General features: G+C 39.1%; 1 protein-coding gene across 9 annotated transcripts in view; it reads left to right on the top strand.

The window, feature by feature from the left end:
* Nucleotides 1–27,970, top strand: part of ZMYM6 (zinc finger MYM-type containing 6) — a 74,159-nt gene that overhangs the window by 24,407 nt on the left and 21,782 nt on the right. For 8 of the 9 annotated variants that reach the window (XM_066375805.1, XM_066375806.1, XM_066375811.1 and 5 more), the window contains 8 exons: nucleotides 3,299–3,473; nucleotides 3,572–3,763; nucleotides 5,226–5,376; nucleotides 6,402–6,517; nucleotides 7,188–7,466; nucleotides 7,635–7,785; nucleotides 8,569–8,741; nucleotides 26,501–26,648. In XM_066375805.1, coding sequence (XP_066231902.1) covers nucleotides 3,299–3,473; nucleotides 3,572–3,763; nucleotides 5,226–5,376; nucleotides 6,402–6,517; nucleotides 7,188–7,466; nucleotides 7,635–7,785; nucleotides 8,569–8,741; nucleotides 26,501–26,648 — 1,385 coding nt within the window. The remainder of the gene's footprint in view (nucleotides 1–3,298; nucleotides 3,474–3,571; nucleotides 3,764–5,225; nucleotides 5,377–6,401; nucleotides 6,518–7,187; nucleotides 7,467–7,634; nucleotides 7,786–8,568; nucleotides 8,742–26,500; nucleotides 26,649–27,970) is intronic. The other variant, XM_066375810.1, reaches the window with a different exon arrangement.

Genomic DNA, 27,970 nt, shown 5'->3' with positions numbered 1-27,970 from the left:
ACAATAAAATAGTAGCCCTGGCCGGTTGGCTCAGTGGTAGAACGTCGGCCTGGCGTGCAGAAGTCCCGGGTTCGATTCCCAGCCAGGGCACACAGGAGAAGCGCCCATCTGCTTCTCCACCCCTCCCCCTCTCCTTCCTCTCTGTCTCTCTCTTCCCCTCCTGCAGCCAAGGCTCCATTGGAGCAAAGATGGCCTGGGCGCTGGGGATGGCTCCTTGGCCTCTGCCCCAGGCGCTAGAGTGGCTCTGGTCGTGACAGAGCAATGGCCTGGAGGGGCAAAGCATCGTCTCCTGGTGGGCAGAGCGTTGCCCCCTGGTGGGCAGAGCGTTGCCCCCTGGTGGGCGTGTCGGGTGGATCCCGGTCGGGGGTATGCGGGAGTCTGTCTGACTGTCTCTCCCCGTTTCCAGCTTCAGAAAAATACAAAAAAAAAAAAAAAAAGAGGAAATTATTTAATTATTTTAGAAGGTAAAAACTAAATAGCTCCAATTATAATGTGTTTGTTTCTAAAAAATCCTTGTGAGCTTTGTTTGGGGTCATTGTTGGTTTAAAAAATGAATTGTTTCAGAAAGAGAGAAAAATAGCAGCAAAGTCATATAAACTTCTTTTTCTACCTAAGTACCTTTGAAGAATTTGGCATGTTTTGCCACTTCCTGTGGTAATGTGATTCTAGGAATACAGTGCATAGTCAGTAGTCACTAATTCAGAGCAAGAAAAGTTAAGAGCTTGGTTTTAGATCATGGCTCTATTACTTATTAGTTGTGTGACCTTGGGCTAGTATTTCATTTTTCTAAGCCTCAGTTTCTTAATTGGCAAATAGTATCTACTTGGTCAGATTTTAATGAGATAGTGTTGGCACACTTAGGACATAACAAATGCTTAATAAGTAGGATCTTATTTTTTTAATAATATAATTAATATTATTGTGCATACTTAACATAATTTATAGGTCCCTGTTTGGTCTTTGGAGATATAGGACAGTTTCTTGATCTGCTGGGTGTGTGGGATTTAGGTATTTAAAAGTAAATGCTGAGGTCACCTGTTCGAAACCCTGGGCTTGCCTGGTCAAGGCACATATGGGAGTTGATGCTTCCAGCTCCTCCCCCCTTTCTCTCTCTCTGTCTCTCCTCTCTCTCTCTCTCTCTCTCTCTCTCTTTCTGTCTCTCCCTCTTCTCTCTAAAATGAATTAAAAAAAAATTTAAAAAAAAAGTAGGTTCTGTTAAAATGGAAATCTCTAACTGAAAGGAAAGCGGAATTTTAAAATATTTTACTTAAATATTAAAACTTAGTTTTCTTCTAAGATGCCCTTCTACTAAATACCTCACTTTAACTCCTATGTTATGCTCATGAAGCTGGTTTGGAAGAATAAATTTAGTTTTCTGATTTTAGATATACTGTTCACAAATATTAGGGGATATTTCAAAATGAATATGAAGCAATGAAATAACCCCTAATTTTTGTGAGCAGTGTAGTTTGCTTCACTATGTCAAATATCAAATGAAAACGAAATAATTTTAGAGACCAATAAACACAGTTTACACATGTAAATATATATATCTCTCTTTAAAAAAAGTCATTCATGTCAGGGACTTTTAACCACAGTTGAATAACAGTGCTGCTGTTACTCAAAAAAATTTTAAATCTTTTGATTTGGTATTCAGAGCCTATGAAACATTCCTTTAGACTAAGGTGACACATCTATCTTTTCAGCATGGATTTGATTTTGCAAATTGCCAGAGTTGCTTGATGTCTTATTAGCTATCATAGATAGTTAAGCTGAATCACCCTTGGTTATAAAATTTAAAAGTTCTTAGAGTTCTTACAAATTAAAAAGAGAAACTAAAAAAAGTGTTTGAGCCATGTTATTGTTGGAAGAGGTATGGTTTTTCTAAGATGAATATGAAGGTGTAACATTCATTTGAATGCATAAGGTTTAGAATGCATTTATATTTATGTGCACAGATTTTCAGTAAAGATATTCTCATTGGTTTACTTATATACATATTAAGCCACTGGCAGATTCACATTATTAAATAAAATTCTTTATTTAACTCTGTTTAAGAGAAAATTTACTTTTCAAAGTAAGTCTGTAAGGATAGCTACTTGGTTTACAAGATTCACTGTTGTATTTTTAAAGGTAGGTGAGTTTTAGAAAATTAAAGTACCTTGCTATTGTTGTTCTTTCATAGTTTATCATGGAACTGTTCTGTATAACAAAGGTACAGATTGTGAGTCAGAGTAGTGGAATGATTAATTCCATGGACTGTAGAATCTGACTGCGAGGATTTGTGTTCTGGCTTCACTGCTTACTAGCTGTATGATTGACCTTCTGATTTAGTCTCCTCATCTATAAAAATGGCAATTATAATAATACTTACCTCATAGAGTTTTTGTGACAATTAAATTGGATAATTTGAGTAAAGAAAAGAATGCCTGTCACATAGTAATACTCAGTACACATTATTATAGTATATAATATTATTGCTATTATTTTTTTACTTTGTGGCCTGCACTAATGTTTTTAATTAATAACTATTTCCTTCAGTTTTTATACTTGTCAGAAGAATGGCAAGTATAAAACTTAGCCTCTGTTTTTACTGTCAGTGCTTATTACAAGAATAAACTCTTAAAAATGACTCTAGGTTTCTTACATAATGGCTCAATTATTTGTGTTCTTTTGTCTTATTCTTGGTTCTGTCCTCCAAGCCTTAAAAATCTTTTTGTCATCTCTGTCTTTGCTCTCTTCAGTTATAGCTAAATTTTATATATCATGCTAATATTTTTTAACTAATCTTTGATAGTTCACTGTTTCCCAAATCTTGCTTTTAAATTTATTTTTTCAAAATTTATTTCTTTTCTCATTCATGTTTTTACTCTTGGTAGCTATTGGCTAGTAAGAGGACAAGTGTTTCATGGTCTGGAGGTGTGGGGTGGCCACTTATTCCATTAGCTCCAGTGGATGAAACTTGGATGGAGCTGTAAGCCTCACTGTTTTTGTCATGGGCATCTGGCTGGATATATTTTAAATCTAATTCTTTATACATCTATAAATTGGATATTGTGAACTCCATTTTATGCATGAGGAAATTGAGATAGTAACTGCCTCCCTCATTGTGGGAACTCAGCTGATAAGTAACAGAACAAATCATTAAGCCCAGGTTTCCAGATGCCCTAATCAGGGTCAGCCATTTTCTACTATACAATAGCTGCCCTTAGTAAATGTAGTTATTTTAGCTCACAAAGAGGAAGAAATTACAATTATGAAGAACACATTTCATTTTACCTTTGTTATTTGTTTTTAGAGACTTTTTAAATCCAAAGAATGTGATTACAACCCGATTTGAAAATTCCTCTCCTAGGACAGATTTCTGCAGCCAATCATGCCTTTCTTCTTATGAGCTAAAGAAAAAACCTGTTGTTACCATATATACCAATAGCATTTCAACTAAGTGCAGTATGTGTCAGAAGAATGCTGATGTAAGTTACATTTTACCTTTATTGGGGTTCTGTTCAAAGATCAGAGATTTTTAACTGGCTCTTCTTATTTTGTATGTGTATGTGTTTTTATTTCCTAGATTCGATTTGAAGTTAAGTATCAGAATATGGTGCATGGTCTTTGCAGTGATGCCTGTTTTTCAAAATTTCATTCTACCAACAGTCTCACCATGAACTGTTGTGAGAACTGCGGGAGCTATTGCTATAGTAGCTCTAGTTCTTGTCAGTCCCAGAAGGTTTTTACATCAACAAGTGTCACTGCATATAAGCAGGTATGAGTATCAGTCTGTTGCATTTAGTTAGGCTTACCCCTTCTGAGATAGATGGCTGCATAGGGATGAAATGCCCAATAACAGAGTGAGCTCTTCCCATCAGTTGATGCTGGTATGTGATTTCTCATCCAGAAATGTTGCTAAATTCTGATACTATAAGGGTTGACTGTGGTAGTGAGATGATATATATATATATATGAACTAGATCATTTTGTAAGCTCTCTTTCATGGTTATGAATTCACACATGTAATTTCATGATTTGCTATGAGTCTGAAATATGTTGTGATATATTGATAAAGAAAATCCCCATATTTATTTATTGTAAATTGACCAAAAGTCAAAAGGTAATAAAATCAGTGAAGCTAAAGCATATCTTTTCCTTTTAGGAAATATATACAGATATACATATATAAACATATATGTACACATACACACTTTTTTTTTTTTTTGAGAAAAGGGAGCGAGAGAGAGATATCAACTTGTAGTTGCGGCACATTAGTTATTCATCAATTACTTCTCATAGGTGCCTTGACCAGGGGGCTCCAGCCAAGCCATGACCCTTTGCTCAGCAACCTTAGGCTCAAGCCAGTGACCTTGGGCCTCAAGCCAGTGACGTTTGGGTTCAAACCAGCCACCATGAGATCATATTGATGATCCCTCATTCAAGCTGGCGACCTGCACTCAAGCTGGATGAGCCCGTACTGAAGCCAGCAACCTTGGGGGTTTGAACCTGGGACCTGAGCGTCCCAGGTTGACGCTCCATCCACTGTGCCACTAGCTACCTGGTCATGCTACTTATGGGCAAATTTTATTATTAAAACAGGCAACTCTGGCCTGACCTGTGGTGGCGCAGTAGATGAAGTGTCGACCTGGAATGCTGAGGTTGCCAGTTCAAAACCTTGGGCCTGCCTGGTCAAGGCACATATGGGAGTTGATGCTTCCTGCTCCTCCCCCCTTCTCTCTCTCTCTCTGTCTTCTCTAAAATGAATAAAAAAAACCACAGGCAATTCTGCAGGATGACCTAATATACATTAAGCATTATTTCTGTCTCCTCCTCTTAGAGTCTTACTAGCTAAGTAACCGTAAAGGTGGTAGACTCTCTTCTAGATTGATGTCTAAGTCTGCACTGAGGATTGCCCTTTGGTTCATGGATTACCTGGTTGTTTGATTATTTGTGATGAGTAAAGTATGTTATGACTATCTAATTCAGTACTTTCAATGTGACTTGTTGTTGCTAATTTAGCTGAGTAGTTATTAATTATTTTCAGTTTACATTTTATTATTGTCCTAATGAACTTTTCCCACATCCCAATTTTTGAAAAAATCTATGCTTGGTGTGGCCTTACTATCATGCTCAAATATTTCAAGCAAAGGCAGTGGTTGTAGGCACCTTTTCTTAAGCAGTATGTATATATGTATTATATGTTTAGATATGTGAATGTTATTTTATTTTCTTAACAGAATTCAGCCCAGACTCCTCCGTATGCCTTGGGGAAATCACTGAGGCCCTCGGCTGAAATGATTGAGACCACAAATGACTCAGGAAAAACAGAGCTTTTCTGCTCTATTAATTGCTTATCTGCTTACAGAGTTAAGACAGTTACTTCTTCAGGTAATGTTGAAATTTGATAAATTTATAGATTTAGTAACTATTAAAGAAGAATGTAATTGCTTTTTTTTCATTTTGTTGTAAACTAAATTTATCTATATGGTTAAATAAAGACCCAAGATTGGCTTAGTCTCAAATAACTGATTTTTTAGGCTCTGGCCGATTGTCTCAGTGGTAGAGCATCGGCCTGGCGTGCAGGAGTCCCGGGTTCGATTCCCAGCCAGGGCACACAGGAGAAGCGCCCATCTGCTTCTCCACCCCTCCCCCTTTCCTTCCTCTCTGTCTCTCTCTCCCCCTCCCGCAGCCAAGGCTCCATTGGAGCAAAGATGGCCTGGGCGCTGGGGATGGCTCTGTGGCCTCTGCCCCAGGCGCTAGAGTGGCTGCCTCAGGCGCTAGAATGGTTCTGATTGAGGTGAGCAACGCCCCAAGATGGGCAGAGCGTTGCCCCCTGGTGGGCGTGTCGGGTGGATCCCGGTCGGGGGCATGCGGGAGTCTGTCTGACTGTCTCTCCCCGTTTCCAGCTTCGGAAAAATACAAAAAAAAAATTAAATAAATAAATAAAATAAAAATAACTGATTTTAAAAAATTTTTTTATTGATTTGAGTGAGGGAGGAGGGAAGGGAGGGCGAAGAGAGAGAGAGAGACAGGAACATCAATCTGTTTCTGTGTGTGCCCTGACCAGGGATCTTTGGCAACCTCTGCACATCAGGATGATGTTCCAATCAACCGGGCTATCCTGCCAGGGCAAAGAACTGATTTTTAAGTGAAAATAGTTTTTCACAGATTTCCTTGGTTGAGGTATTTTTACTGTAGTTTCATACATGAAAAGAAAAAAGTAAAACCACATAAATTCCACGTTAGTTTTTGTGTAAATGGAACTTAATTGAGGAAGTTGCAGATAGCTTTACAGGGTGTAATGTTCCTTGATTTTTGTATTGTATGTTATTTGTGTTTTTATTCTAATACAGTTTTGGATTGTTTGTTTATCTGTGTAACTTACTCATTGGTTTTTATTTCTTGTTACCAAGGTGTCCAGGTTTCGTGTCACAGTTGTAAAACCTCAGCAATCCCTCAGTATCACCTAGCCATGTCCAATGGAACTATATACAGCTTCTGCAGCTCCAGTTGTGTTGTGGCTTTCCAGGTACGATGTGAGGTGGTGTTTTACCCCTGCAGTTCTCTCACTCATTGGTCTATGGCAAAATACTAGCTGCTGAAGGTCCATACTTATAAAAGATTAAATTTAAGTTAGAAAAAAATCCTGTTCATCTGTGGAAGCTAGGATATGGTTTGGATACGTGGTGTGGCGATGTGTTCATGTGCCCCTTCCTCTCTTCCTCCTCTGATCCTGGGCCAGATACATAATGACTCCTGGCATAGAACTGTAAGCCTTGACTTGTTACATTTTCTCCTCACTGTCAGAGGAAGTAGAGTTTTTAGTGGTCCTCCAGGGCAGGAAGATGCCTGATGCGGTGACCCTGGCACTAGTGAGAAAGACACTACTGGTGGCCTCTGTGTTTAATAGCCATCAGAGGCTGGTTGGTGATGGGAGTATAGGTGGGGGTTACCTTGGCAGAAAGGAGAGGCCTGCTGTAACTTATTGGGGTAATATATACTAGCGGTCTTTGTCTGAAAAGCCTGCGTTTCTCAGGCCTATTCTGGAAGAATGTCATTTAAACTCTTTGTGTGTACCACTTTATAAATTTTAAAGAAATATTTGCATGGAAATTAATTTATTAAAATCAGAAAATGAAATTACCAACTTTCATTATTTTTCAATTGTTAATATTTTTGCCTTATTTGTACTCATTCAGAATGTATTTAACAAGCCAAAAGGAACAAACTCCTCAGCACTGCCTCTGTCTCACGACCCAGTAAGCCCACCCTCCAGGTCAGCAGTGTCAGCAGGAGGAGGTAGTACCTCTGAGGTTTCCCTCGGCTCTGCAACAGCTGGTGTCCAGTCTCTCGCTGCACCATCCCAGCAAGTTGCTTCCCAATCCCAGCAGGTTGCTTCAGCCAATGTAGTTGTTCAACTCACGTGTCAGCACTGTTGCCATCTATTTGCCACAAAACCAGAACTTCTTTACTACAAGGTAAAGAGAGATCATGAAAGGGATTGAATATTAACTTATCCAGTAGAAGCATTTTTGTCTCTTCATCTTTGACAGTCATTTAATTTGCTTTGCAATGACAACGAAAAGGATTTCCTAAAGATAAAGCAACTGTCTAATTAGATCTTAATGGTTGTTCTTTTTCTTCAGGGTAAAATGTTTCTGTTTTGTGGCAAGACTTGCTCTGATGACTACAAAAAGAAAAATAAAGTTATAGCAATGTGTGACTACTGTAAACTACAGAAAATTATAAAGGAGACTGTACGATTCTCAGGGGTTGATAAGCCATTCTGCAGTGAAGGTAAATAAAGAAGTACAGTTTTATCCATAGAGCATGTGGTTGTTATGAAGCATTCACTATGAATTGGGCTATAATCCACAATTATTGTTCACATAATTTTTGTTTTAGGAGATAACAATTTGAGGCTTTTAAATTGAGTTTATATTTAACTCACGTTAAAGTCTATCTTTTTAAAGATTTTATTTATTGATTTTATGTGGGGGTGGGAGGAGGATGATGGACGAGAAGTAGTTGCTTCACTGTCTATGTTCATTGGTTCCTTGTAGTATTGTGCCTCGACCGGGCAAGCCCAGAGTCTTGAACTGGTGACCTCATTGTTCCAGGTCTGCATTCTGTTCACTGTGCTACCACAGGCCAGGCTGAAGTCTGTCTTTTTAAATGTTACAATACTCCCAGTAAAGAAAAACTTTTGAAATATAATTAAATCAGTAGTATGATATGCAGTACAGAAAATCTCTTCCTATGTTTAGCTATGACTTCAGAGATCGTTTTATTCTTGTGCCCATTCGTGAAAAGGGTAATTAAGCAATTATGGCTTCTTGGCTTAAGAAACTTATATACCTCTGACGTTTCTGAATAGAGATGGCCTAATATTTAGACTATATCTAAAAGGTGATATGAGTTTGTTTTGTGAAGAGTCTATCCTTTTTAACCTATAGGCAAATAATTGTGTGCAGTATTTAGAAATTAACTTAGTTGGCATCTAAGGTTTTAGACTCACTTTACCTCCTTCAGGTTAATGTAAATGTGATGTTTTTTCCTTTCATCCTTTCTGATTCTCAGTTTGCAAATACCTCTCTGCCCGTGACTTTGGAGAACGATGGGGAAACTACTGTAGGATGTGCAGTTATTGTTCACAGACGTCCCCTAATTTGATAGAAAACCGTTTGGAGGGCAAATTAGAAGAGTTTTGTTGTGAAGATTGCTTGTCCAAATTTATAGCTCTGTTTTATCAGGTAAATGTAATATATCTCTCTGGCTTTCTAAAGTTTGTGAAAATTATTTTCTGTTTAAAATATGTTCAGGTGATGTGAATAAAATTTTGTGTTTAGAATTGGGTAAAATATACTATGGGCTCCCAAAGCAAAATTCAATTGATTATAAAATTGAAATCTTTGGGGTAAAGAGTATAGAATTTCTGGAGACTTTGTTATTATTTGAGAATATGTTTCTTCTAAATTTTGCTTTCTTATAAGGAACATTGACCTTAGTTATAACTTTGAGTTTTTTTTCAGGTTAGAACTTTACACAGTTAAGTTGCCTTAAGCCTCTCTCATACAGAAGGTTACTCTGAGGAATCTGAAGTCAGACCTTGTACTCATTTCATAGGTCAAATGTCTATGAGTGACCTCCTTACCCACCTTCTTTTTAGAAAATTACTTTCTTTGAAAGGATAACAATGAACACTACAATTGTTTGAACTACTAATACATGTCCAGTGCTTCACAAGTGTTATTTCATTTAATCCTCAGGAAAAGATTTATATATAAACTTATTGCCAGTTTATAAATAAGGAAAAAGAGTAAGTAACATGTCCTTAAAGAAGCTGATAAGTGACAGCTAGACAGCACCTATAACACTCCAGTGAAATCACCTGTTTACTTGTCTCCCTGCCCCCTTCAAAATATAATCTCTTGAGGGGAGTTATGTACTTTTCATAATTATATGACCAGGACCTATCTCAGTGCTCAAGACAAAGGATTCTTCAATGGGTATTTGTGGAATGAATCAAAGTCTTTATGACTCTGAAGTCCATATTTTTCCTACTGCAGTATGCTGCCTCTTAACCTTTTAAAAATAGAACCTATTTTTATTTTTATTTTTTTATTTTTATTTATTTTTATTTTTTTTTTAATCATTTTTCTGAAGCTGGAAACAGGGAGAGACAGTCAGACAGACTCCCGCATGCGCCCGACCGGGATCCACCCGGCACACCCACCAGGGGCGATGCTCTGCCCACCAGGGGGCGATGCTCTGCCCATCCTGGGCGTCGCCATATTGCGACCAGAGCCACTCTAGCGCCTGAGGCAGAGGCCACAGAGCCATCCCCAGCGCCCGGGCCATCTTTGCTCCAATGGGAGCCTTGGCTGCGGGAGGGGAAGAGACAGACAGAGAGGAAAGCACGGCGGAGGGGTGGAGAAGCAAATGGGCGCTTCTCCCATGTGCCCTGGCCGGGAATCGAACCCGGGTCCTCCGCACGCTAGGCCGACGCTCTACCGCTGAGCCAACCGGCCAGGGCCAGAACCTATTTTTAGATGCCTTCATTGGTAATTTTGAAAATAGGAGATCAGCTTTTATGTTCTCTCGATTGAGGGTATCTATATGAAACAAGTAAGAATATATATATTTTAACCACAATTTATATTTTTTGTTTTTCAATTGCAGTTTATGTTTAATATTATTTTGTATTAGTTTCAGATGTACAGCATAGTGATTAGACAGTCATAAAGTTTACAAAGTGTTCCCCCAGTATTTCAGGTACCCACCTGGCACTGTATTTAGTTATTACAGTATTATTGACTGTATTCTCTATGCCAGGGGTCCCCAAACTACGGCCCGCGGGCCGCATGCGGCCCCCTGAGGCCATTTATCCGGCCCCCGCCTCACTTCTGGAAGGGGCACCTCTTTCATTGGTGGTCAGTGAGAGGAGCATAGTTCCCATTGAAATACTAGTCAGTTTGTTGATTTAAATTTACTTGTTCTTTATTTTAAATATTGTATTTGTTCCCGTTTTGTTTTTTTTACTTTAAAATAAGATATGTGCAGTGTGCATAGGGATTTGTTCATAGTTGTTTTTTTTTATTTCATTTTTTTTTAAAATAAATTTTTATTTTAATGGGGTGACATCAATAAATCAGGGTACATACATTCAAAGAAAACATTTCCAGGTTATCTTGTCATTTATTTCTGTTGCATACCCATCACCCGAAGAGAGATCGTCCTCCGCCACCCTCCATCCAGTTCTCTCTGTACCTCCTTCCCTCCCCCCACCCCCCGTAACCACCACACTCCCGTCCATGCCTCTTAGTCTCGCTTCTATATCCCACCAATGTATGGAATCCTGCAGTTCCTGTTTTTTTTCTGATTCGCCCATTTCACCCCACACAATGCTACCAAGACTCCACCATTCCGCTGCAAGTGATCCGATGTCATCATTTCTCCTAGCTGAATAGTATACCATGGTGTATATGTGCCCCATCTTCTTCATCCAGTCCTCTATTTTTTTTTTTTACAGTGATTAAAAGCCTTTAAGCAAACTCTTGGCCAATACAGCAAGAATCCCTAAAAGAGTAGTGTCCTTAACATGTTCACCAAATCCAAGTTGGCCCCATCACCATACCAAATCCCTGAAAAATGCAAGCCAACCACAGTTCAGTCTGTTAGGAGCTGTCACAGGGAGCAGGAGTCCAGGAAAGTTCCCCACAGGAAAAGTCCGCATGGCATTGGAATTGTTGTCACCATTCTATACTTTGCAGCTCATGTCCAAGTCCCAATGACTGCTGCTTCTAGCTGGTAATGATTCAGGTAGACTGGAAAAAGCCATTTGCAGCATGCGTGGATATGGAGCTTCTGTTCTCCTCTGCCTGGAGAGTTGAGACCAGGTTGCTTTTCCTTGGAGCTCTGTGACTGTGACCTGGTAAAGAGAACCTTGGGATACACTAAGCTGGGTGGCAAAGGTAAATTCATAATACAAGTTGGCAAAAGGAGGAAAGAGAGCTCTAAATTAGGAGTAGGTCCCAGCCTGAAATATGAGTGGGGTATTGAGGTAGGAGGGATAAAGGAAACACTATATATTAAGCAAAGCAGCAGAAAATCGGACTATCAACACCCACAACAGAGATCTTTGAGGGAAGAATAAAAAACCTGACTATTCAGGCAAAACATAGTTAAGTGGCCCTTGTGCGAATGAGATCAGTTTACCTGCTTCTTGGAAGAAATACCCTAGCCTCGTCCACAGTGTCATAGATGGGGCCAACGGCCCTGGGCACCTTCAGCCTTCAGTGGCAAACCCCAGCTTTCTGGGCAAGGTTAGGTCATAGGTGGCTGGAGCAGGGCTGGAAGAGACTGAACCCTCCCTTAGAGGAGCGAGGGGGAAGCCCACCTTCCAGTGTCCCTGTTTCCTCACAGCAGAGGCGTGTAAGCCTGGCAGGCTTTAGCTCAATGACCTTCCTTTCCACTATTGAAGCAGGACCCAGATGGCATCCTATGAGACCCCTTTGGGGCGTTGGAGCCTTTAAGGGTGTATCCTAAAAGCTGGTAGTTCCCCTGATCTCTGTTGGGCTTTTTCTGCCTCTAGGTATCTTAAAAGCCATTCTCAGAAGATCTCGCTGAGGGGTTTGAGGATCCCCATCCGCCTATATAAATCTTTTCCATATATCTGGAGCTATTTGGAAAAAAGACAACAATGTTATTAGCTAAATCTAATAAAGAAGGTAGTAGTTTGCAGGCGAAAAAGATTTGGTATCTCCTGTTCATCAGCATTCAAAAAAAATGTAAATTTTTTTTTTTTTTTTTTTTAAGTAAAAAGCATGATATGGTAGACCCGTCGGAGATGTTGGCCTGGTGTGCAGGATTCCCGGGTTCGATTCCTGGCCAGAGCACACAGGAGAAGCGCCCATCTACCTCTCCACCCCTCCCCCTCTCCTTCCTCTTCGTCTCTCTCCTCCCGCCCGCAGCCAAGGCTCCACCGGAGCAAAGCCACCCTGGGCACTAAGGATGGCCCCATAGCCTCCGCCCCAGTCGCTAGAATGGCTCTGGTTGTAACAGAGCAACACCCCAGATGGGCAGAGCATTCCCCCCTGGTAGGCATGTCAGGTGGATCCCAGTCAGGCGCATGCAGGAGTCTGTCTGACTGCCTCCCCATCCCCATCCTCAGAAAAATACAAAAAATAAATGAATAAAAGAAAAAATACTAAAAAAAAAAAAGGGGGAGGGGAGGCATTCCCTTGTGCTAAAGCTCCAGGGAGCATGGAGTGAGCTTGAGTATGTCCTATGAAACATGGAGCTCTATGTTGACATATAAGTCTTTGAAGAAGGAGGAACTGCTGAAATAGTTTATCAGCATTTGTCCCTAAGACAGCAGTCTTTATAGTGGGAACACCATACGTAAATATTTGCTGTCTGTCTATAGATTAAGGGGGGAATATGGCAAATGCTGAAAAGCCATGATCTTTGTGCCCCTCCCCTCCCCCAACCCCCTCCCTCTCCTCCCCCCACCCTGTTACCCCAACACTGTTGTTCATGTCTCTGAGTCTCATCTTTATGTCCCACCTATGTATGGAAAAATATAGTTCTTAGTTTTTTCTGATTTACTTCTTTCACTCAGTATAATGTTATCAAGGCCCATCCATGTTGTTGTAAAAGATCCTATGTCATCATTTCTTATGGCTGAGTAGTATTCCATAGTATATATATACCAAAGCTTTTTAATCCACTCGTCCTCTGATGGACACTTGGGCTGTTTCCAAATCTTTGCTATTGTGAACAATGCTGCCATAAACATGGGGGTGCATTTCTTCTTTTCAAACAGTGCTATGGTGTTCTTGGGGTATATTCCTAACAGTGGTATAGCTGGGTCAAAAGGCAGTTCGATTTTTAATTTCTTGAGGAATCTCCATACTGTTTTCCACAGTGGCTGCACCAGTCTGCATTCCCACCAGCAGTGCAGGAGGGTTCCCTTTTCTCCACATTCTCGCCAGCACTTATAATGTGTTATTTTATTGATGAGCGCCATTCTGACTGGTGTGAGGTGATATCTCATTGTGGTTTTAATTTGCATTTCTCTAATCATTAGTGATGTTGAACATTTTTTCATATGCCTGTTGGCCATCTGTGTGTCCTCTTTGGAGAAGTGTCTATTCATTTCTTTTGCCCATTTTTGGATTGGATTGTTTGTCTTCCTGGTATTCAGTTTTACAAGTTCTTTATAAATTTTGGTTATTAACCCCTTATCAGACGCTATGTCAAATATATTCTCCCATTGTGTAGTTTGTCTTTTTATTCTGTTCTTATTGTCTTTAGCTGTGCAGAAGCTTTTTAGTTTGATAAAGTCCCATTTGTTGATCCTGTCTTTTATTTCACTTGCCTGTGGAGACAAATCAGCAAATATATTGCTGCGAGAGATGTCAGCGAGCTTACTGCCTATGTTTTCTTCTAAGATGCTTATGGTTTCACGGCTTACATTCAAGTCTTTTATCCATTTTGAGTTTATTTTTGTTAGTGGTATAAGTTGGTGGTGTAGTTTCATTTTTTTGCAGGTAGCTGTCCAGTTTTCCCAACACCATTTGTTGAAGAGGCTGTCTTTACTCCATTGTATTGTCTTACCTCCTTTGTCAAATATCAGTTGTCCATAGAGCTGTGGGTTTATTTCTGAGTTCTCTGTTCTGTTCCATTGATCTATGTGCCTGTTCTTATGCCAGTACCAGGCTGTATTGAGTACAATGGCCTTATAATATAACTTGATATCTGGAAGTGTGATACCTCCCGCTTTTTTCTTCCTTTTCAGGATTGCTGAGACTATTCGTGTTCTTTTTTGGTTCCATATAAATTTTTGGAATATGTGTCTATGTCTTTGAAGTAAGTCATTGGTATTTTAATCGGTATTGCATTGAATTTATAAATTGCTTTGGGTAATATAGACATTTTAATGATGTTTATTCTTCCTAACCATGAGCACGGTATATGCCTCCACTTATTCGTATCTTCCTTGATTTCTTTTATCAATGTTTTATAATTTTCCGAGTACAAGTCTTTAATCTCCTTGGTTAGATTTAATCCTAGGTACTTTATTTTTTTGGTTGCAATGGTAAAGGGGATTGATTCCCTGATTTCTCTTTCTGACCGTTGATTATTAGTGTATAAAAATGCCTCTGATTTCTGAGTATTGATTTTATATCCTGCCACCTTGCCAAATTCATTTATCAGGTCTAGTAGTTTTTTGACTGAGATTTTAGGGTTTTCTATATACAATATCATGTCATCTGCAAATAATGATAGTTTTACTTCTTTTCCAATTTGGATGCCTTTTATTTCTTTTTCTTGTCTGATTGCTGTGGCTAGGACTTCCAGAACTATGTTGAATAAGAGTGGTGAAAGGGGGCACCCCTGCCTTGTTCCTGATCTTAAGGGTATTGCTTTTAATTTTTTCCCATTGAGTATGATGTTGGCTGTGGGTTTGTCATAGATGGCCTTTATCATGTTGAGGTATGTTCCCTGTATTCCCATTTTGCTGAGAGTTTTGATCATGAATGGGTGCTGGACTTTATCAAATGCTTTTTCTGCATCTATTGAAATTATCATGTGGTTTTTCTCCTTTCTTTTGTTTATGTGATGAATCACATTGATTGATTTGCGAATATTGTACCAGCCTTGCCTCCCAAGAATAAATCCTACTTGATCATGGTGTATGATTTTTTCAATATATTGCTGGATCCGGTTTTCTAATATTTTGTTCAGGATTTTTGCATCTAAGTTCATCAGGGATATTGGCCTATAATTTTCTTTTTTTGTGTTGTCTTTGCCTGGTTTTGGAATCAGAATTATGCTCGCCTCATAAAAGGAGTTTGGAAGTCTTCCTTCCTCTTGAATTTTTTGAAATAGTTTGAGAAGGATAGGAGTTAGTTCTTCTTTGAATATTTGGTAGAATTCACTTGTGAAGCCATCAGGCCCAGGACTTTTCTTTTTTGGGAGTTTTTTGATAGATGTTTCAATCTCATTTGTTGTAATTGGTCTGTTTAGGTTTTCTGATTCTTCCAGATTGATTTTGGAAGATTATATGTTTCAAGGAATTTGTCCATTTCATCTAGGTTGTCTAGTTTTTTGGCGTACAGTTCTTCATAGTATTTTCTTACAATATTTTGTATTTCTGTTGTGTCAGTTGTTATTTCTCCACTCTCATTTCTAATTTTATTTATTTGAGTCCTCTCTCTTTTTTTCTTGGTGAGTCTGGTTAAAGGTTCATCGATCTTGTTTACCTTTTCAAAGACCCAGTTCCTGGTTTCATTGATCCTCTGTATTGTTTCTTTAGCCTCTATGTCATTTATTTCTGCTCTGATCTTTATTATTTCCTTCCTTCTACTAGCTCTGGGCTTTACTTGCTGTTCTTTTTCTAGTTCTTTTAGATCAGGGGTCTCAAACTCGCAGCCCGCCCACCAATTTTGTGCGGCCCGCAGACTAATCAAACTTCGTGGATTAGTCTGCGGGCTGCACAAAATTGGTGGGCGGGCCGCATGCGGCCCGCGGGCCCAAGTTTGAGACCCCTGTTTTAGATGCAGGGTTAAGTTGTTTATTTGAGCTTTTTCTAGCTTCTTGAGGTATGCCTGTAATGCTATAAACTTCCCTCTCAGGACTGCTTTTGCTGTGTCCCATAAATTTTGAGTTGATGTATGCTCATTATTGTTTGTTTCTAGGAATTTTTTAATTTCTTCTTTGATCTCAGTGTTAACCCATTCATTGTTTAATAACGTGCTATTTAGTTTCCAAGTGTTTGAATGTTTTTCAATTTTTCTATTGTGGTTGATTTCTAGTTTAATGCCATTGTGATCAGAGAAAGTGCTCGATATGATTTCAATCTTCTTAAATTTGTTGAGCCCGCTTTTGTGCCCTAACGTGGTCTGTTCTAGAGAATGTACCATGAGCGCTTGAAAAGAATGTATATCCTGCTGTTTTAGGGTGAAAGGTTCTGAAGATATCTTTTAAATCGAGTTGATCTAATATGTCCTTTAAGTCTACTGTTTCTTTGTTAATTTTCTTTCTTGAGGATCTATCTAATGATGTTAATGGGGTATTGAAATCCCCTACTATTATAGTATTGCTGTTGATCTCGTCCTTTAAGTCTCTCAAAGTCTGCTTTATATATTTAGGTGCTCCTATATTAGGTGCGTAGATATTTATAATGGTTATATTTTCCTTTTGGATTGCTCCCTTTATCATTATGTAGTGACCTTCTTTATCTCTAACTATGGTTTTTGTTTTAAAGTCCATTTTGTCTGATACAAGTATTGCTACCCCAGCTTTTTTTTCATTTCCATTTGCGTGAAATATTTTTTTCCATCCTTTTATCTTCAGTCTGTGTGCATCTTTTGATTTAAGGTGTGTCTCTTGTAGACAGCATATGTATGGGTCCTGTTTTCTTATCCACGCAGCTACCCTATGTCTCTTGATCGGATCATTTAATCCATTAACATTTAAGGTTATTACTGATATGTAATTGTTTATTGCCATTTTTTTTTTTTTTTTTTTTTTTTTTTTTTTTTTTTGTGAGGGGCAGTTCTGGAGCTTCTTTTTTTTTATTTATTTTTTTATTAAATTTAATGCAGTGACATTGATAAATCAGGGTACATATGTTGACAGAAAATATCTCTAGATTATTTTGACATTTGATTGTGCTGTATACCCCTCCCGCAAAGTTAAATTGTCTTCTGTCACCTTCTATCTGGTTTTCTTTGTGCCCCTCCCCTCCCCTAACCCCTCTCTCCTTCTTCACCCCATCCCCCCTCCCCCAACCCCCCGCCCCTGTTGCTGTCACATTCTTGTTCATGTCTCTGAGTCTCATTTTTATGTCCCTTCTATGTATGGGTTCATCTCAGTTTTTTTTCTGATTTACTTATTTCACTCCGTATAATGTTATCAAGGTCCATCCATGTTATTGTAAATGATCCGATGTCATCATTTCTTATGGCTGAGTAGTATTCCATAGTATATATGTACCAAAGTTTTTTAATCCACTCGTCCTCTGACGGACACTTGGGCTGTTTCCAGATCTTCGCTATTGTGAACAATGCTGCCACAAACATGCGGGTGCATTTCTCCTTTTCGAGCCATTCTATGGTGTCCTTGGGGTATATTCCTAAAAGTGGGATAGCTGGGTCAAAAGGCAGTTCGATTTTCAGTTTTTTGAGGAATCTCCATACTGTTTTCCACAGTGGCTGCACCAGTCTGCATTCCCACCAGCAGTGCAAGAGGGTTCCCTTTTCTCCACATCCTCGCCAGCACTTATTCTGTGTTGTTTTGTTGATAAGCGCCATTCTGACTGGTGTAAGGTGATATCTCATTGTGGTTTTAATTTGCATTTCTCTAATGATTAGTGATGTTGAGCATTTTTTCATATGCCTATTGGCCATCTGTATGTCCTCTTTGGAGAAGTGTCTATTCATCTCCTTTGCCCATTTTTAGATTGGGTTGTTTGTCTTCCTGGTGTTGAGTTTTACAAGTTCTTTATAAATTTTGGTTATTAACCCCTTATCAGACGTATTGTCAAATATGTTCTCCCATTGTGTAGTTTGTCTTTTTATTCTGTTCTTGTTGTCTTTAGCTGTGCAAAAGCTTTTTAGTTTGATATAGTCCCATTTGTTTATCCTGTCTTTTATTTCACTTCCCCGTGGAGATAAATCAGCAAATATATTGCTCCGAGAGATGTCGGAGAGCTTACTGCCTATGTTTTCTTCTAAGATGCTTATGGTTTCACGGCCTACATTCAAGTCTTTTATCCATTTTGAGTTTATTTTTGTGAGTGGTGTAAGCTGGTGATCTAGTTTCATTTTTTTGCAGGTAGCTGTCCAATTTTCCCAACACCATTTGTTAAAGAGGCTGTCTTTACTCCATTGTATTTCCTTACCTCCTTTGTCAAATATCAGTTGTCCATAGAACTGTGGGTTTATTTCTGGGTTCTCTGTTCTGTTCAATTGATCTATATGTCTGTTCTTATGCCAGTACCAGGCTGTTTTGAGTACAACGGCCTTGTAGTATAACTTGATATCAGGAAGTGTGATACCTCCCACTTTATTCTTCTTTTTTAAGATTGCTGAGGCTATTCGTGTCCTTTTTTGGTTCCATATAAATTTTTGGAATATGTGTTCTATATCTTTGAAGTATGTCATTGGTATTTTAATTGGTATTGCATTGAATTTATAAATTGCTTTGGGTAATATAGACATTTTAATGATGTTTATTCTTCCTAACCATGAGCACGGTATATGCTTCCACTTGTTTGTATCTTCCTTGATTTCTTTTATCAATGTTTTGTAATTTTCCGAGTACAAGTCTTTAGTCTCCTTGGTTAAGTTTACTCCTAGGTACTTTATTTTTTTGGTTGTAATTGTGAAGGGGATTGTTTCCTTAATTTCTCTTTCTGACTGTTCATTGTTGGTGTATAAAAATGCTTCTGATTTCTGAGTATTGATTTTATATCCTGCCACTTTGCTGAATGTATTTATCAGGTCCAGTAGTTTTTTTACTGAGACTTTAGGGTTTTCTATATACAATATCATATCATCTGCAAATAATGATAGTTTTACTTCTTCTTTTCCAACTTGAATGCCTTTTATTTCTTCTTCTTGTCTGATTGCTGTGGCTAGGACTTCCAGGACTATGTTAAATAAGAGTGGTGAAAGGGGGCACCCCTGCCTTGTTCCTTATCTTAAGGGTATTGCTTTTAATTTTTTCCCATTGAGTATGATGTTGGCTGTGGGTTTCTCATAGATGGCTTTTATCATGTTGAGGTATGTTCCCTGTATTCCCACTTTGCTGAGAGTTTTGATCATGAATGGGTGCTGGACTTTATCAAATGCTTTTTCTGCATCTATTGAAATTATCATATGGTTTTTCTCCTTCTTTTTGTTTATGTGATGAATCACATTGATTGATTTACGAATATTGTACCAGCCTTGCCTCCCCAGAATAAATCCCACTTGATCATGGTGTATGATTTTTTCCATATATTGTTGGATCCGGTTTGCTAATATTTTGTTGAGGATTTTAGCATCTATATTCATCAGAGATATTGGCCTATAATTTTCTTTCTTTGTGTTGTCTTTGCCTGGTTTTGGAATCAGAATTATGCTCGCCTCATAAAAGGAGTTTGGAAGTCTTCCTTCCTCTTGAATTTTTTGAAATAGTTTGAGAAGGATAGGAGTTAGTTCTTCTTTGAATATTTGGTAGAATTCCGTTGTGAAGCCATCGGGCCCTGGACTTTTCTTTGTTGGGAGTTTTTTGATAACTGTTTCGATCTCCTTTGGTGTAATCGGTCTGTTTAAGTTTTCTGATTCTTCCAGATTGATTTTTGGAAGATTGTATGTTTCAAGGAATTTGTCCATTTCATCTAGGTTGTCTAGTTTTTTGGCATACAGTTCTTCATAGTATTTTCTTACAATATTTTGTATTTCTGTTGTGTCAGTTATTTCTCCTCTCTCATTTCTAATTTTATTTATTTGAGTCCTCTCTCTCTTTTTCTTGGTGAGTCTACTTAAAGGTTCATCAATCTTGTTTACCTTTTCAAAGAACCAGCTCCTAGTTTCATTGATCCTCTGTATTGTTTCTTTAGCCTCTATGTCATTTATTTCTGCTCTGATCTTTATTATTTCCTTCCTTCTACTACATTTGGGCTTTACTTGCTGTTCTTTTTCTAATTCTTTTAGATGCAGGGTTAAGTTGTTTATTTGAGCTTTTTCTAGCTTCTGAAAGTGTGCCTGTAGTGCTATGAACTTCCCTCTCAGCACTGCTTTCGCTGTGTCCCATAAATTTTGAGTTGTTGTATGCTCATTGTCATTCGTTTCTAGGAATTTCTTTATTTCTTCTTTGATCTCATTCTTAATCCATTCATTATTTAACATCTGCTATTTAGTTTCCATGTGTTTGAGAATTTTTGAGCTTTTCTGCTGTGATTCATTTCTAGTTTTATGCCGTTGTGATCGGAGAAAGTGCTTGATATGATTTCAGTCTTCTTAAATTTGTTGAGAGCCCTTTTGTGCCCTAACATGTGGTCTATCCTAGAGAATGTACTATGAGTACTTGAAAAGAATGTATATTCTGCTGCTTTAGGGTGAAAGATTCTGAAGATATCTATTAAATCGAGTTGATCTAGTGTTTCCAATAAGTCTGCTGTTTCTTTGTTAATTTTATTTCTTGAGGATCTATCTAATGGTGTTAGTGGGGTATTGAAATCCCCTACTATTATAGTATTGCTGTTGATCTCGCCCTTTAAATCCATCAAAGTCTGTTTTATATATTTGGGTTCTCCTATATTAGGTGCATAGATATTTATAATAGTTATATCTTCCTTTATCATTATGTAGTGGCCTTCTTTATCTCTTACTATATCCTTTGTTTTAAAGTCCAATTTGTCCGATATAAGTATTGCTACCCCAGCTTTTTTTTCATTTCCGTTTGCATGAAACGTTTTTTTTCCATCCTTTTACCTTCAATCTGTGTGTGTCTTTTGTTCTAAGGTGTGTCTCTTGTAGACAACATATGTATAGGTCCTGTTTTCTTATCCACGCAGCTACCCTATGTCTTTTGATTGGATCATTTAATCCATTTACATTTAAGGTTATTATTGATATGTAGTTGTTTATTGCCATTTTCTTCTTTAAGGGTGTATTCCTTTTCTTTTTTTTTTTCTGTATTCTTTTCCCACTTTATCTGTTTACACCAGGCCCCTTAACATTTCCTGCAGCATTGGTTTGGTTGTAATGAATTCCTTGAGTTGTTTTTTGTCTGGGAAGCTTTTTATTTCTCCTTCAATTTTAAACGATAGCCTTGCTGGATAAAGTAGTCTTGGTTGTAGGTTCTTGTCCTGCATTACTTTGAATATTTCTTGCCATTCCCTTCTGGCCTCAAGTGTTTCTGTTGAGAAGTCAGATGTCATCCTTATGGGGGCTTCTTTGTAGGTGATAACTTTTTTTTCTCTTGCAGCTTTTAATATTTTCTCTTTATCGCTTAGCTTTGGTATTTTAATTATGATGTGTCTTGGTGTAGGTTTCTTTGGGTTTCTCTTTAATGGAATCCTCTGTGCTTCTTGGATTTGTGAGAGTTTCTCTTGCATTAATTTAGGGAAGTTTTCAGCTATGATATGATTGAACAAAGTCTCTATCCCTTGTTCTTTTTCTTCTTCTTCAGGAACCCCTATGATGCGGATGTTATTTCTCTTCATGTTGTCACAGAGCTCTCTAAGAGTTTCCTCTGACTTTTTGAGTCTTTTTTCTCTTTTCTTCTCTGCTTTCATGCCTTCATTCCAGTTGTCTTCTAACTCGCTGATTCGATCCTCTGCTCTATCTATCCTGTTTTTAATTCCTTCCATTGTGGTCTTTATTTCTGATATTGTATTTGTCGTCTCCAACTGATTCTTTTTTATACTTGCTATTTCTTTATTTAGGTTTTCAAACTGTCCCTCCATTGTTGTTCTAAGATCCCTAAGCATCCTTACAATCATTATTTTGAACTCCGCATCTGGAAGTTTGATTATTTCCATATCACTCAGTTCATCTCTCGAAGGTGTCTCTTGTGGTTTCATTTGGATTGCACTCCTTTGTCTTCTCATCTTTTTTTTTTATTTTTTATTTGTAGAGTTGGTTGAGGCTAGGCTTGGTGTTGTCTGCCTCCAGTTTTCAGTTGTGTTATTTTTAGGTCTTTGTGGGTTGGTATCAGCTATTATTTGTAATCCACTTTCGGATTTGGGCAGCTTTGAAGTCTTGATTTGTTTGTTTTCTTAACAGGTGATAGTCTTGTTAACTGATCTCAGCAGGGGGCTTCCTTGAAACTGTATCCAGGAATGCTGTGGGTGTAACCTGAGACGCTGAAGGTCTCTTCCACCAACTAATCTCACTGGGGGCAGGGTTTTTTCTCAGCTTCAGTAGGGGGAGGTGTATCTCAGATCTCCATGGAGACCTGAGTTACTGCCCCTCCTCCCCACTTCTTGTTTTCAGCTGTGTCTTGTTGTGCTGATTGGAGCTGGATAGATGTCCGGAGATCTCTGATCCGGAAGCACTTCAGCTCTGTTTTGTGAAAGGTTCAGTCCCTCCCCCAGCTATGGCCGCCTCCAGCACGAATGAGTCAGCTTTTTTATTTCGTTTCTTGCATACCTTAGCCCCTCACAGTCTTTCCCTCTCCCTGTCTTTTCCACTTGGGAGATAAGCTGGTCTTTTCAACCCACCTTGCTCCCTGGTCGCCAGGTAAGTGGCTGTGAGCAATAGTTTCTGCTCTTTTTCCTCTGTGAAATCCTCTCTGGGCTCTCAGCCTCACCCCCCTCCTTCCGTTCCTGTAAGCAGAGGAGATTCAGGCACTCCTTACCAGGATTATTGTGGCTTCCTCTTTGCTCCTTGGTTTTTGAGAGCTGTTCTTGCAGTTCAGTGTTGGTTTTTCATGCTGATTTTTTCTAAATTGATTTGTATTCCAGTTTGGTGTTGAGAGCTGGGCGTCTGTGCATCCGCCTACTCCGCTGCCATCTTCTCTCCGCCATTTTTTTTTCTTTAAAACTGTTTTTCTCTTTTGCTATATTCTTTTTTTCCTTTGATCTGTTTACAACAGGTCTCTTAGCATTTCTTGCTGCCTTGGTTTGGTTGCAGTGAAATCCTTGAGTTTTTTTTTGTCTGTAAAGCTGTTTATTTCTCCTTCAATTTTAAATGATAGCCTTGCTGGATAAAGTAGTCTTGGTTGTAGGTTCTTGTTCTGCATTACTTTGAATATTTCTTGCCATTCCCTTCTGGCCTCAAGTGTTTCTGTTGAGAAGTCAGAAGTCCTCCTTATGGGGGCTCCTTTGTAGGTGATAGTCTTTTTTTCTCTAGCAGCTTTTAATATTTTCTCTTTATCATTTAGCTTTGGTAATTTAATTATGATGTGTCTTGGTGTTGGTTTCTTTGGGTTTCTCCTTAATGGAGTTCTCTGTGCTTCCTGAACATGTGAAATGTTTTCCTGCCTTAATTGGGGGAAGTTTTCTGCTATAATATGTTTGAACAAAGTCTCTATCCCTTGTTCTTTCTCTTCTTCAGGAACCCCTGCGGATGTTATTTCTCTTCATGTTGTCACAGTGCCCTCAGGACTGAGCATACGTCACACATAGGGGCGGGGCAAAGGCAAAGGCCACCAACAGGATCTCTTAGAGTTTCCTCAGACTTTTTGAGTCTCTTTTCTTTTTTCTGCTCTGCTTCCGTGCCTTTATTTATTGTGTCCTCTAACTCACTGATTCGATTCTCTGCTTCATCCATCCTGCTTTTAATTCCTTCCATTGTATTCTTTATTTCAGATATTGTATTTGTCATTTCTGTCTGATTCTTTTTTATTATTTCAATGTCCTTTTTTATATTTGTTATCTCTTTATTTAGGTTTTCGTAATGGCCATCTATGGTTGTTCTAATATCTTTGAGCATCCTAATAATCGTTATTTTAAACTCTGCATCTGGTAATTTGGTTATATCTGATTCACTTAGGTCCTTTTCTGGGGATTTCTCTTGGTTTATTTGTGTTGTATTTCTCTGCCTCCGCATTTTCTCTTCACGGGAGTGGCTGTGATCACGTGCTCGGGTGCACAAGGGTTGGTGGCCTTTGCCTTTGCCCCGCCCCTGTGTGTGACGTATGCTCAGTCCTGAGGGCACTGGCGAGCACCTTTGCTCAGCTGCGGGTCTCCGCCTGTTTCCGAGCTTTCGCCCTGCCTTTGCAGGGTGATCCCACTCAAGGAATAGCTGCTAGCCTTGGCTCTACCGCCGGGCAGGGCTGCGTGCCCAAGCTCAGCTCTGTAGCAGAACTCCGCCTCTTCTGGGCTTTTGACTCCACCCCCGCGGGAAGAACCGGCTACCAAATCAGACCGCTAGCCTGGGTTGCACGGTCGGGGCAGGGCTGTGCTCCTCTGCCCTTGCTCCGGGGCTGGTTTCTACCCTTTCCGGGATTCCCGCCCTTCTCCCTTAGGCTGGATTACAGACTGCTGGCAGCTGAGCTTGACCGCTTTTGCACGCCTCCTTCTCCCCAGCGGGGCAAGATTGAGCTCACACCTGAGCCCAGTGGTGGCCAGCTGGCTTCCGCCCCTGCCAGCAGAACCGCGCTTTTGTCTCCCGCTGCTGCTGGCTCTCCGGTGCGCCCTCAGCCGCGTGGGTGGGGGCGTTGCAGCTCGGACCCTAAGACTCACTACTGTAGACCCGAAAGCTCCCACCTTCTATGCGACTCTGCTCTGAATGCCGTGGGGGAGCTTGTTTGGCTGCTCTCCTGCTTCCCTTTGCTGGTATTGCTGTTTCCGGGGGAAATATTCACTGCAGCTTTGGGGAGTGACTCATCCCAGGGGTTAGGGTGGCTATTTCCCAAAATGTTTCTCCCTATGCCTCCTAGATTGCACTCTCTTCCTGTTACTGTGGTTCCCCCCCCCCCCCCCCCCCCCGTCCCCAGGAGCCCCAGGTGATTGTTTTTGAGAGAGATGTTCTGCGCTGTCCCTTTAAGAAGGATCCTGGGTCTGAGAAATCAGACTCTCTCACAAACAGTATCCTGACTTGTTTCCAGCTAATACTGTCCTTACGCCTCTTCTGGGCTCTGGGGCTGCAGGCTGGGGCTTTGTTCCTGGGGCTCAGGACCCTTTCCCCTCTGCTAAACTCACTTCCCGCCACGCGAGTCTCTCCCTGCTGCCGTTCGCTCCGAGGAGCTGGGCAGCCCTCTCCGCGTTTCCGCTTTTCCTACCAGTCTCTGTGTGGCTTCTTCAGCGTTCCTTGGTTGAAGAGTCCTTTTAGTTTAGTCCAAAGTTGGTTTTTCCAGATGATAGTTCATAAAATTAGTTTGTAATCCACTTTGGTTCTGGGAGGTAGATGCTGGTACATCCGCCTACTCCAGTGCCATCTTGTCTCCTCACAGTTTTTTTTATAGTCCAGCCCTCCAACGGTCTGAGGGACAGTGAACTGGCCCCCTGTGTAAAAAGTTTGGGGACCCCTGTTCTATGCTGTAGTACTTTACATCCCCATCACTATTTTCTAACTACATTTTTTACTTCTTAATCTCTTTGCCTTTTTCACCCGTATACCCCCTCCCCTCTGGCAACCATCAGTCTGTTCTCTGTGTCTATTCCTCTTTAAATTTTGTTTGTCCGTTTATTCTGTTCTTTAGATTCCATATATAAGTGAAATCAGATGGTATATGTATTTCTCTGACTGGCTTATTTCACTTAGCATAATACTCTCTAGGTTCATCTATGCTGTCATAAATGGTAAGATTTTGTTCTTTTTTATGGCTGGGTAATATTGCATTGTATATATATGTACCACAGCTTTTTTATCTACTCATCTATTGATGGGCAGTTGCATTGCTTCCATATCTTGGCTTTGTAAGTAATGCTGCAATGAACACACGGGTATAGGTATTCTTTTGATTTAGTATTTTGGGTTTCTTCGGATAAATGCCCAGAAGTAGAATTGTTGGGTCATAAAGCAGTTTCATGTTTAATTTTTTTTCTTTTTGAGGAACATTTATATTCTTTTACATAGTAGCTGAACCAATCTGCCCTCCTAGCAACAGTGCTACAGGGTTCTTGTTTTTTCTACAGCCTCACCAACACAGTATTTGTCGATTTATTGATGATAGCCATTCTGACAGTTGTGTGGTGATATCTCATTGTGGTTTTAATTTGTGTTTCTTTGATGATTAGTGACGTTGATCATCTTTTTGTTTGTTTGTTGGCCATCTGTATGTCCTCTTTGGAGAAGTGTCTATTCAGGTCCTATGCCCAATTTTTAATTAGATTTTTTTTGGGTGTTGATTTGTTTTGAGTTCTTTATAAATTTTTGTTTTTAACCCTTTTTTGAATGTATCATTGGAGAATTAACTATGATAATTTAAGTAGGAATCTTATATTTTGTGATCTTAACTGACTCATATATCCTGTTTTCATAGTGCCTTCTGATTTCATAATTAATGTTATATTTTTTATTATTTTATAGTTTTAAGCCTATCCTGTCTTACATTTTTTTCTCAGATGGCCAAGTGTGACGCTTGTCAACGACAGGGAAAGCTAAGTGAGTCCATAAAATGGCGAGGAAACATCAAGCATTTCTGTAATCTATATTGTGTCTTGGAATTTTGTCATCAGCAAATTACAAATGACTCTCTTTCACAAAGAAAAGGTAAAATTAAACTTGGCTAATGGGATCTTTACATCAGTGCTAAGATATACATACTATTAGCATATACAGTTGTAAATCATATAATAAAAATAAAATTCCACTGGGTTCAGATAGTCTGAATTTCCTTAAAATTTTCTTGTAAGAATCTTTAAAGATTTCCCTTGAGAAAAAATGAATCCTGATGCTTTTTGCTATCATAATCAAACACACCAAGGGTAATAAATGTAGAAGTACTAATTGTATAGGAAAATTGGATTTGGTTGCTTTATAAAGTAAATGAAGAAAAAATTTATGTATTGATTTTAGAGAGAGGAAAGGAGACACACAGAGAGAGAGAGAGAGATAGAAACATCGATTTGTTATTCCATTTATTTATGCACTCATTGGTTGATTCTTGTATGTGCCCTGACCGGGGATCAAACAGTAACCTTGGTGTATCCAGGATGATGCCCTAACCAACTGAGTAACCTGGACAGGGCAATTTGATTGCATTTGATCAAATTTATGTGTACATAAATAACAACACTAAGGGATATATGCTATTCAGTTAGTAAACTAGAAATAAAAATAGAAAATTGGGGCAAATAAAGGAAGAGGATATAAGTATGTTAATATAGTTGCTGTGACTGGTATAAGGTTTGATTCAGAGCTTGCTTGTAGCCAAGGAAAAAAGAAAACACTAATTATATCAAAAAATAAAGTAGACCAGTTCTTCATGGGTAGCAGAGTTTTTCTTGGCTAAGAATAAAATAATTTTGTAAGTAGGACAGCTAATGTGGTCAGAATATACAGATGAATAAATATATACTTGGCATGTTTTTTAAAGTAGCTCCCTAAAGTAGGACTTCTCTGATTTAGATGGAGAACATTTGATTTTATGTTCTCCGATCAAAGCCTGGCATGCTGCTGAATTGACGGAATCCATGTGCTTTGGCTTCTTGTAGTCTGGCTCTGGTCCACCTTTGCAGTCTTATTAATCATCATCTTATCCAGATATGCCCTGGGCTAATCTTTTGTGCTATCATCCATTCCCTGAGATTAGTCAGGTGGGTGGTAGAATTTTCATTCTGTGGTGTGGGTCAATAAAACCAGTGTTATTTTGTGGATGGACAGCTATGATACTAATTTATAAGAATTGTCATGTTAAGTTTTTATTTGAAGCAATATAGGTATAGGAGTTTTAATATTCTTCAGTAGAAAAGCCCAGCTAACCCTGCAGCTAATACTTATATTTTTACCTGTTAAATATCAGTTGAAGTTTATCTTTTTAGGGAATCAGCCTCTTTAAGTCCTAATGAACACTAATCTGACCAGAATCACCC

This window comes from Saccopteryx leptura, chromosome 3 (genome assembly GCF_036850995.1).
Source record: "Saccopteryx leptura isolate mSacLep1 chromosome 3, mSacLep1_pri_phased_curated, whole genome shotgun sequence".
NCBI classification, from domain to species: Eukaryota; Metazoa; Chordata; class Mammalia; order Chiroptera; family Emballonuridae; genus Saccopteryx; species Saccopteryx leptura.
This window is presented reverse-complemented; position numbering and strand designations above follow the sequence as displayed.